General features: G+C 41.2%; 1 protein-coding gene across 5 annotated transcripts in view; it reads left to right on the plus strand.

Moving 5' to 3' along the window:
• The window catches only part of iqsec3b (IQ motif and Sec7 domain ArfGEF 3b), a 33,680-nt gene extending 22,249 nt beyond the window's left edge, over positions 1 to 11,431 (plus strand). For 2 of the 5 annotated variants that reach the window (XM_086163079.1, XM_086163080.1), the window contains exons 9-15: positions 2,050 to 2,189; positions 2,355 to 2,486; positions 2,600 to 2,699; positions 5,239 to 5,397; positions 5,511 to 5,603; positions 7,765 to 7,811; positions 8,692 to 11,431. In XM_086163079.1, the coding sequence (XP_086019205.1) occupies positions 2,050 to 2,189; positions 2,355 to 2,486; positions 2,600 to 2,699; positions 5,239 to 5,397; positions 5,511 to 5,603; positions 7,765 to 7,811; positions 8,692 to 9,111 (1,091 nt within the window). In that variant the 3' untranslated portion in view covers positions 9,112 to 11,431. The remainder of the gene's footprint in view (positions 1 to 2,049; positions 2,190 to 2,354; positions 2,487 to 2,599; positions 2,700 to 5,238; positions 5,398 to 5,510; positions 5,604 to 7,764; positions 7,812 to 8,691) is intronic. The other 3 variants (XM_086163082.1, XM_086163081.1, XM_086163083.1) reach the window with 3 other exon arrangements.
• Positions 11,432 to 11,814: the final 383 nt, after the last annotated feature.

Raw genomic sequence — 11,814 nt, forward strand, 5'->3', positions numbered from 1 at the left:
AAGGAGTCGGCCTTTACGTAGCGGGTTGGACTGTCAGGGGTGCGATCGGCCGGCGATGCGTTTCGACTTTTACGGCAAGTAAACGCGTGAGCAGAGAGGGCGAATTTGAAATTTCTCGTCACATCTCCTGACTGAAACGGTTGAGGTGGACAGCCGAGAGGTGTAAAGTTTAACAACAAGTATTAAGTGCCCTTATCTATTTTGAGTGACGGCCTCTTCAAGTGAGGTAAATGACTTAAAGATGTTCTGCTCGCCTGCCTTTCCTCATCAAAAACCCATCGCTTGTGCAGAAGGAGATTCCTCATATCCTCGACTCGCAGCTCGGCTCCAGAGATTGCGCCCTTTTAATTGAAGCCCACTTAGATCTAACGATACCCAATGAGTTTCTGGAAACTCAGCTCGTATTAGCGTCTCCGACCGTTCCAGGTTGAGCAAAAGCAGTCAGACATCTTTTTGTTTCTTCAGTTGAGGCGGGAGTGTCCAAATATTTTGCAAAGAGGGCCATATTTGGTGAGGTGAGAATGTGTGTGGGCCGACCGTTCAGCTTGACACTCTTTAAACCACTGACGTTAAATGCAAATGAACAATTTCATGATATTTTTGATTGCAAATGGTATACTTTTCATGTCAGAAGCTTTTACCAATATCACTCTCTCTTTCACATTTGAGTACCACATAAAATGAGGAAAAAAGTGCCTCGGGAAAAAAAAAAATTCAAAACATGAACAGGAAAATACAGAAACACAACCATTCATCAATGTCACATATTCACTCATCATCTAAAAACACAACCATTAACCCTCTTTTTCACATGCGATATAGAATTATACCATCATTCACCCTCTCATTCACACATGTATAGAGACATAAAACCATTAATTCTCTCATTAATTTCTCATGTTAACATTCACCCTCTCATTCATACGTCATAAAACCATTCACATCATACTCGCCCCCTGATTCACACATCATACAACGACATACAACTATTTACACATCATATGGAGATAAATGACATTTATTTTCTCGTTCTCTTGTCTATAATATAGAGATATACATCCATTCACGCCCTCATTAAAACATAATATAGACATAACAACCATTCACTCGTCTGGTCTCCAGTATTGTAGGAGATTGTAGGAGAACAGGCATCAAACTGGCAACCTTCTTGCGCCGTTTCGCCCATTATGTTAATGTCATAACGATATCCAAAATGCTCAACAGGCGCCGTCCATGAGCCGTTTAACTGGCTAAAGTTTGACTGTCAAGCCATACATTTGGACAAAAGTGCTTCAAAGTTTTGAGGTGTGTTTGAAATAACTTTTTCCAACGTCGCCCTGGAATCCAAATCTTTCTAAGCAGTTTGATTGAATATATCTCTAGACAGGAAGTACAAATGAACGCCGTTTCAGATGGCGCTTGAGGTCTGACAGCCGTTCTTTTGGAAATGGCATTTTTGTCCTCTTTGAACGCGTCCAGCACGTCAGAGCTCGTTCCCTTTTAGGCGAGACAGAACATCCGGTGTAATCAAAGTGCTTTAAAGAGTTATAAAACGCAAGAAATCATAAAGATTTAAAAACTAAAAATAAACAAAAACTACTCAAATAATTTCACAACTAAATAAGAGCCTATTTATAAATAGCAAACAAGTGAAATATAGGATAGAGAAAGAAAACGGAAAGTCATTCTGTGTCTGCGTGACATGATGAAGAAGCAAAGTCTACCAAGTTTTATTGGAACTCCAAATTAAGAATTATGGGATAGATCTGCTCAGATGTCACAGCAAGAAAATGTTGACATCAATCCTTTGAGCGTTGCCGGAGCAACGGTGCAGCGCATCTGAGTGTCACCGCTTCATAGCCGAGACTCCACCCATGACATTTAGAATATGCTGACGTTGTCGAACACCATTTTTTTTTTTTTTTTTTTAAAGAGGCCCCATTGCAGTAAAATACATGAAAAAATAAAAGTAATAAATAAAAATCCAGCTCTTCTCTGACAGGGGACTTTTTTTTTTTTTTTTTTTTCTATGGACCGTTGTTCCATCAGGTGTGGATGATGGAGCGGACATACCCAGAGAAATGGTGGCAGGCATTTATGAGAGGATCCAACAAAGAGAGCTCCGCTCCAATGAGGACCACGTCACCTACGTGAGCCGCGTGGAACAGTCAATCCTGGGCCTGAAAACTGTAAGCTCTCTTCCCTTTATCTCTTTTTTGATTTTATTCCCGCAGGCCGTCTGCACTTCCTTTTTTTTTTTTTTTTTTTTAACCGCGTCCTCCGTCTCGGGAAATATTTTATTTCGTTTCCGTCCTTGATGCCATCTATCATCCCGGCAACCTTTGTTTCTGCAGATCCTCGCCGTGCCACACAGGCGCCTGGTGTGCTGCTGTCGTTTGTTTGAGGTGCCAGACGCTAACAAACCCCATAAACAGAAACTGTCGCAGCTCCAGAGAGAGGTCTTCCTCTTCAATGACCTGCTGTTGGTGAGGATGTCCTCAAAACATGCTCCGAAAACCACACGGTGGCTGTATTCCACCACAAAGTTCTTGCCATTATTTCCTATTGTGTGTGTGTGTGTGTGTGTTTGTGTCTTTAGATCCTGAAGCTGTGTCCCAAAAAGAAAAGCTCAGCTTCTTATACTTTCTGCAAAGCCATGGGTCTCTTGGGAATGCAGTTTCACCTCTTCAGCAACGAGTGTAAGACGCCAGCTCGCTCCGCGACAAATTATAACCCGTCCGACTCGAGTCGTAGGCTTGAGAAAACTCTTTAACTGATTATAAATTAAGTCTTCCTCTTTTCCTTTCAACTGCTCCCTTCTTCCGCCGTCTAACTTCATGTCCTCTTTCACTCCATCCGTATATTCAATTATTCAAGACTTTTACTGTTGTTTGCAACACAGATTGCAACAAAATTTAAGATAGCAGATCTCAGTTTCAGCGTAATCCAAAACCAGACACAAAACCAACCTTTAAAAGTTAGGACACAAAGTAACACAGCAATAGCAGCATCTTTAGGTTGGCGATATAAGACAGAAAAAAGAATGTATGACAAATAATTTAAAATAACGTCTGTGGAAAAAAAAAGGTTCAAGTGTTCAGGGTTGTGCTGTATTTAGTGCAATGACCGCTCCGGGGTTAAAAACTGTCTTATCAATTTGTTTGTTTTTTTTGCACCGATTGTCCTAAACGCCTTCTTGAAGGCAACAGATGGAGTCGGCGGTGGCCGAGGTGGGACGGATCCGTGAGGAAACCGTGGGTTCTCCTCAGGCAGCGTTTGTTTTAGATGTCCTCAAGCGATGGGACAGGATTACCGATCATTTTTGGCCGATGTTTCTGGTCCACCGCAGTGTCTTCCTTTCTGCGAACCACAGACAGTGCGGCAATAAAAGGAAATGAGCAACTTCTTGTCCCAAGCATCCTTAGGAAATGCAGCCTCTGCAGTGCTGCGGTGTTAGTTGTCCAGGTCCGGTCCTCCTTGATACGAGTGCCCAGGTACCTGAAGTCTGGGAACTTCTCCACAGTGTCTCCACTGTTGAGGATAGGCTGAATATCCGATTTCCTGATCACCTCTGGTTCCCAAATCAGATCCAACTTCGGCATCTTTCTAGCCACAACTTCACTATCCCTCCTCTGTCCAAACCATCTCAGTCTGACTTCTTCTCCGCTGCCTCTACGTCCCGTCTTTTCCTTGATGCTTTCTCTAAACCGGGGGGGTCGACAACCTGCGGCAGTATTTAATTAAAATGTATTTTATTTTAGTTCCTTCAATTTTTTTTTTGATCTAACTTTAAATTTGAAGATTATGGCGATCTTGTAACATTTAAATAAAATATTTTGTCGCTTAGGAAAATGGATGACAACACACAGAGAGGGACGGCATCTTCATTTTTATCCAGTTATATCCAATGTGATCCAATTTGGCTTTTTTTCCCCCTAAATACAAGAAGGAATCAAATAGACATTGAGTATTTTGCTTAAAAGTAACCTCGAACCAAACGTCTTTTTTTTGGAGTTCAAAATTATTTTTAGCCTGCAGAAATTTAATTTCATTTTCTCTGCAGTTGTTCATTGATTAAAAAAAAATAAAGCACCATATTTTGTTTATATATCGTGTTGCGAGTCACGGATGTTGGGGTTTATATTGATGCTTGTTTTCTGTTTGATTTTGGGGTTGCTAAGAATTTTGTGGGTGTGGTTTAGGGTGCAAGGAATTCTGTTTTTTTTTTTTTTTGTCTGGAATTGAGCGGGAACAGTTAGTTGTATTGACTAAAATACCACAATAGCATAAAAGCGAAAAAAATAATGTAGCGTCTTAGTCAGGGGAAACACACGGTTGACGGCAAAACGTCCGTTTAATGAGCAATAGATGTTAGGCTGCCACACGAGCTTTCATTACAACTAACTGTTCCTGCTCAATACCAGGTAAAAAAAAAAAACTGAATTCCTTGCGCCCCCAAACCGCACCCACAAAATTCCCAGCAACCCCAAAAAATCACACAGAAAACAAGCATCAACATAAACCCCAGCATTCGTGAGCCGCTACAATAACGTCATATGCCGTTTTAATTCATTTTGGATCTCAAAAGGGTCGTTTGGCTCGCTGTGTTTTTGTTACATTGAGGAAACGGGTCCAAATGTTTTTTTGGGCGGTAAAGATTTCAGGCCCAGCTCTAAACCAATCGCAGATCTCACTGCTGATTTCTCGCCGATTTAGACTTCTCTCTTAATTATCGACACTCGATCGCTGTGCGAAAAGGTCACCGCCTTCCCCTCTCCTCTGTCAAAAGTAGCATTTCGACCCGTTGTTTATTAGCATCTTAACCAACGCATGCAAAAGTGTAATTATTTCCATCAACGCAGAAAGGGACGAGAGATAATATTCCACGACACTCATTAGACCCTGGACATAAACCGATTTTTGTGATATTTAGAAATTCATCCCCTTCTCATCTGTTGCAGACCTTTTGGTAATTTACGATTCACCGAATGTCATGGGATTCTAAATCAGTTTTAGAAACGCTCGGGTATATCGATGCAAAATCACTGTGATAAACAATAGACAGAAGCCCTTGAAATCAAGAGTCTGAGTTTTTTTTGCGCTTATAGCAAGCAGCGGCTTGTGAAACGGTAAAAGAAAGAAAAAAAAAAAGGGCAGCGCCAATGTGCTTTGAAAGATTGTATCAAAGTTGCGCTCAAAGCTTTTTTTCCTCTCTCTTTCTTATTTCTTTTTAATCAGATTACGCACATGGCGTCACTATGCTGAGCCCGTTCACTTCAGAAAAGAAGCAACTGGTGAGTTTCTGCTCCCCGAGCGGGGAAGAGCTCAGGAAGTTTGCAGAGGAGCTCAGAGAGGCTATTTCCGAGGTCAATGAGATGGAGCAGATACACATCCAGTGTAAGAAAAACACACTCGCACACACACACACACACACACACTTGCAGTTATAACACAAACGTCCCCACACGTCGTGTATGTTTGTCTGCAAAAGCTCTTTTCCTGCGCTTCAGGGGAAATGGAGAGGCAACAAGGCATCCAGCCACATGGCATACACACAAATGGCGGGCAAGTGGACACACACACAGGACACGGCTCTCCCTCAGGTGCTGGATTTGCTCACGCAGCATAAATGCGTAAACGGAGTACACATTACTCATGACGATGCATACATTATCGAAGGCAATCGGGAGAGTAACTGCATTTCGCAGAAGCGGGGTTCGGGGAGAAACACACACCGATGATGAAATAGTATTTTAAACACGGACAAACGAGTTTTAGAATCGCTTTCGTGATGTAACTGCGTAAATGGTCACCTTTACATCTTGCGCGTCAGCTAAAAGACTTGTACCCTTGTTATATTTTTATCATGACTAAAATACTGGCAGCGACCGTGCCTTGCATTAAAAAAGAAAAATTCCTGGCTCGATACGACGGCGACAGACTCTCCCTTCCGGCACATATATAGCTTGATAATTAAGTTATTGATCTTTTTTTTTCCCAATGCATAAAAACTGACGCGTGAAAGAAACTTAACTCTTACATCGCCCTATAAACATACACATACTGTATATATCAAAATTAGTCTCACTGTGATAACTCATGGGGAATTCCCATTTCAGATATTGAGAACCGTGACAAATATCGACTATTTTATTTATGCCCCTGAATTGTCGATGAGTGCAATATGTCACAGGTTTCATTGCTACTAATTGGCAATTTTCTTCTTAGGTCGGCCTTGAACAGCAAACATGCTTTTAAGTTCCGCATTTGATTCACATAACAGAAATTGCAGAGCATTTTTTTCTATTCATTTATTTTTAATTTCAAGATTTGCCGTCATCCACGTCTTTGGAAAAAGGCAACACTTTGTTTTGATAAACCATAACCTCAGGTTTTATCCCGCTGCTCCAAATTCCTGGAATTATGGACCGTCTTATTTCGGTGAAACTCTTTTTGTCGGCGTTAATGTAGGTGTAATTCTTGATATGCCCGTCATAAAAGTGACCGGACCTGTTAAGTTTTTTTTTGAAGATGTTTTTGTCCTTATTGTACATTCTGCAACTGCTCTATACCGACGTACAAATCCAAATCCAAATAACACACCCGAAAGTAACATATCTTACTAAGTGATTTCTGGAAAATGTACTTCTCATTACTATACAGAATAAACAATCAGTTTAATCATTTGATTTTCCTGCTTTGTGCCACATCTTAATCTGAAAGGTGCACAACTCGGTATTATGTTTATGACATTTACTCACTGCAGCAGTGACGAAAAGTGCTCTATAAATATAATTCATTATCATCTTCATTATCATTATTTTTTTCATCTCTATTATTATGTTTATTATTATCATCTCCATTATCACCAACATCATCATCACCATTACAGTCTGTATTGTTACTATTTATGTAATGTATTATCATAATCATAATCATTATCATAACTATTTTTTATTAAAAACATCACCATCGCAAGAAATATAGCAGTAACAGTAATAAGAACAATGTATACAATATTATTATTATTATTATGATTATGGGCTTGAAACACATACCATAATTATTATCATAATTATGGTATGTATATGGTATGTATATAATTATTTTTTGACAATTAATTATTATGAATTTTTATTATTATTATTATTATAATTGTTATTATAATTATGATTACTAAATTATCATAACCATCATCATCACAATTATTGTTGTTATTATTGATGTTATTTATTATCATGATCGTTATTAGTATTTTTAAATTATGATGATCATCATCATTCCAATCATCATTATTGTAAGTATAAATTGCAGTTCAAGTGTTTGAACATGGAAGTATGGGTGTATGGATTATAATTATCAATTATTATGTTTACTTTTATCATTTTCATTATTTTATTATCACTATTATCACCATCATCATCATCACAATCATTATTATCATTATTAACTATGTGTTATTTATATCAGTGTCATTATCAGTGTTATTTTTATTTTTACTAGTCTTATTATTATCATCATCATCATAACAACAATAGCAATAATGATGATATTCATAATTATCATTACTGTTGATTGCAGCAGTATTAGCAGACGTGGTCTCTACCGACTTTCAGTGACACTTTTTAGGTTTTCCAAAATCTCGAACTCATTATTTTCCGAGGGATAATAAATAAGCAGCCACCGAAGCTGAAACCTGCCCGCTGACTCACGCTAAGCCGACAACTTATCTCTGACTGGTATTTTCAAAATGTCACCCCGCAGGTCAACAGGATCCGTACGATAAGACAGGCAACAACAACACCGTAGAGGTGAGTGCCAGAACCTCTCTTGTCTCACTCAGGTAAGTACCGTTGTTTTCTGTTCGGTGGGTGTGGTTTGGTGTGCGGGATGTGTGTGCGGTTACACAGGGACTCATCCTCAAAAAAGAAAGTGCGCTATAAGCTTTGCTTTAAAAAAGAGCTCCGCCTGAGGCGCATCTGCACTATGTAGCCGAGCGTACAAAGGCTGCTGAGAGGACTCGGTTGCAAACGGTCTCTTTCTGTGCCTCAAGAGTGGATCAGCAGCCACTCCGCTCGCTATAAAACATCCATTCTTTCATCAGCTGCTGCTTGCCAGCCTTACTGTATAAGCCTTTGCAAGCCACCATAAGCCTGGTTGGCTCCAAGAATACATCTACAAAGCTAGATAAGCTCAATATTCTTAACAGTCTATCAAGAGTGTGTGTTTGAAAAAAAAAAAGGCGTTTCTCCAACTTGTAATGGATGTTTTCTCTTAACTGTATTGCTTTACCCAGCCCCTTCGCCGGCCCCTTCCCCTCTCCAGACCGTCGGTCAGTCCTTTAGAATTGTAAATGATTGTGGTAGGGAGGCACCACGCCCTCGGTGTCACATCTCTCCTTTCCTGACACTCTCCTTTATGTTTTAGCTCTTCCATAATCTCCTTTTATCCCACAGCGGTCATCGTGGAATCTTTCTCTTTCTCCGCCGCGGATTTGAAGTGTGAAAAAAAAAAAAAAAGTGCGGATCACCGCGCGCACACGATCAGAGGAGTGTATTTTGCATGAGCTCGCTCTGCATACGACCCACCTGCATGCCTGCATGCCAATGTGCGTAACACACCAGAGGGCTGCGTTGAGGCTGCGTTCAGGCTGGTAACTCCTCATGCGTTCTCTGACTGTTCCTAAACTAGGTGTCAATTCACAACAGGCTGCAGACCTATCAACTGAGCCAGCCCAGCATTGAATCAACGCCCCTGGCCCTGACGGCCCCACCCGCCCTCCTCAGTCCCGTCCAACCCGGGGAGCTACGCCCGGAAACGCTCATCCAATGCCAGCAGATCGTGAAGGTGATCGTGGTGGACCAGAGCGGAAGGGGACGGATGGAGGCCTTCCTGAGCCAAGGTCCGGCCGCCCACCAGCTTATCCAGTCGGCCCTCTCCACGCCCGTGCACGTCAGAGAGGGCGACGGCCCTCAGCCGCCCCTGCCGCCTCCGCCGCCACCTTATAACCATCCGCACCAGTTTTGCCCCCCGGACTCGCCCATGCCTCTCCACCACACCATGCCTCTCACCCGCAGGCGCAACTCCAGCGGCTCCCGCAGCATCGTTTGAGACGTAACCCCTTCCACGCACACACACACACACACACACACACACATACAGGCACACAAGCTGAAGCACTAGTCGATTCACTTTTAGCTAAGTCAAAAAAAAGAAAGAAAAAAAAACATTGGAATTAGACTTTAGGAGTTGAATAAAGGGACAAACCGATAAGAATCTATTCATAGTTGTAACTGAGTGGTGTTGTTTTTGAACATGGAGTTGTTTTGATGCCATCTACAAAAGACAGCTTTTCTTCTTTTTTTTTTTTTTTTTCTTTCTTTTTTTTTTTTTTACGGTCTCTAACAGTTCACGTCACCTGGTAGCTGATGGTGTTTTATCTGTCTATATTTCACATCCTTTAAGAGGTCTTGTGACTTTGCATCAAAGAAGTTTTAGTTTTCAGTGACACACACACACATACACACACACACAAAAAGGAAACTCCTGAAGCCCAGAGAGAACACTGCATCACCACAAATATGAAGGACTATGTTGCTTTCTTCCACGAGGCTGAAGACACGCTGACTCTTCGTCACAAATTAATCGTCTCAGCTTGACGATTGCAGAATAACACCCCCCCCCCCCCCCCCCCCCCCGTCTCCGTGAGCAGACAAGACGTACCGAAATGTTTTCATCGTCTTCGATTAAACAGATGCTTTGATTGACAGGTTGAAATGTTCTCCGCCCCGCCATGTCGCGTGTAACGCGGAGAGAGGGATGTTGCTGTGCGCTGAACTAACGTGATGAAAATCACCTTTCGTGTTTGTTGACTGCTCCCATTTTGTAGCTCTCGTCTGAAAGATGACGGTGAAAAAAAAAAAAAGGACCCGCTGGACTGTATCATGTACGATCAACACATCGGAGTTGCGCCGAGGGCGGGACGCTGTTGTATCTTTTGTTCGACTGCCCGCTCACCTGCGGCGACGAATCGGGCTGGCAATTAACCTAGATCGGGGCCGACGAGCCGGTGAAACATTTCTCCCCCTGTACATTTACTCCTAATGGGTCAGCGGGTGTGAATATTGTTGACAAATTTGGATTCAGGCATAATGTCGGCCAAATAACTCTAGCTTTAGTCTGAATGGAAATTTGCTCCGCGCGGGGTTGGGGGGGGGGGGCAAGGTCGTATTCACCTTTTGGGAAAAAAAAAACAACAAAAATTGCATCTCGTACCTCCGCGTTTGCTATGACATGACAATGGCAGAGACGCACTCGTGTGCTGAATGTTTATTCGGGGAAAAAACTCAAGATGTCCATGAAAAAAACGTGCGATTTCATTGTCGATGCCACCCGGCGACTTCATCTCGAGCCAGTTAGTACAGCGGATCATAAATGAGACACAATGAACACTCTCATGTATCTTTTGCACCACAGAATATATTGGATATATTGTAAATAGATAATATAGATTTATTCTGAAAAAGTGATTGGTTCGCCCAGTGTGTGTATCTACTGTATGTCTGAATATGTACAGAGAAGATCTAGTTTAAATTAAAAAAAAGATATAGTTATTATTCACATTTAATATCAGGGGGTGTCCTAAATCCTACTGTGACAAAAGATGGGAAATAGGCAGCTTTTTTAGAATATACTCCAGTTACCATGGTAACACTGCTATTATTACATTACTTATCATTGACATTACCATATCATATAATTAAAAGATTATTGAGGGATGGCTTTGTCACCTGTAAAGGTTTGTAAAGGGCTATGCTGTATTGGTGAATAAATGCAGTAAATCACAGATCTCATGCGCACACTGACAGGCATGCGCGCGCACACACACACACACACACACACACACACGCACACACACACACACACACACACACACACACACACACACATACACACAAACACACACACACAACCGCGCATTGCGGCCCAAAAAACTTCAAATTCAGCTCCAAGTCACTTCAGAAACTGCTTGATTTCTCACGTCAGCAACCCTGCGTTGTTCACTTAAAATCTGTACGATACAGCATGATATTTATTTTTGCTTATTTAATTTACAATACATGGAGTTTGATTATATATTTGTATCATTATTGTCAGGGCATGTTGGGTTGATTGATGTCATTTTCTCCCCCTTTATTTTTTTCCTTCCTCCCCCACTGCTTTCTGCCCGACCCCCTTATCCTTCCTCTCCGTGGTTGTCATGGAGATGCATCAACCTCTTTGTGGAGCACTGTCATTAATCTTTGCACCCTCACGATATTTCTAAAAAAAAAAAAAAAGATTTCTTAAAGATCAACATGTTTACTAATGGAAATATTTCTAATTTTTTCTGTTTGAAGAGAATGAAAAAATAAAGTAGTTTTTACTCTCAGTCTTGCTTTGACATCATTTCTTTCTCTAAGAATTGTTTAAGACCTTTCTTATTAATACCGTTATTAATAATGCCATTCTGCAATGTTGGACATTGTTAGGAATTGATATAAGGAAGTGGCCACGGGTAAGTTTAAGTTCATTGCAGTGACGTGGGGTCAGGGGAGGCAGGTGAGACTCTGCCTCACCTGGCATGAAGAAAAAATATATGAACGATAACATAAAATAAATATTAATAATTGTCCATAGATTTATGTTATCAATATATTTTCTGTTTGATTAATTTTGAACAATTAGCACAAATGCTTTAATTCGCGCATTTCCTGATCAAAAACGGGGTGGCGTTGAGCTGCGACAGTGGCGAGCCGCACCTCGCCTCTGCAT

Source organism: Fistularia commersonii, chromosome 17, assembly GCF_037954325.1.
Source record: "Fistularia commersonii isolate RoL2024-O1a breed Wild chromosome 17, RoL_Fcom_v1.0, whole genome shotgun sequence".
NCBI classification, from domain to species: Eukaryota; Metazoa; Chordata; class Actinopteri; order Syngnathiformes; family Fistulariidae; genus Fistularia; species Fistularia commersonii.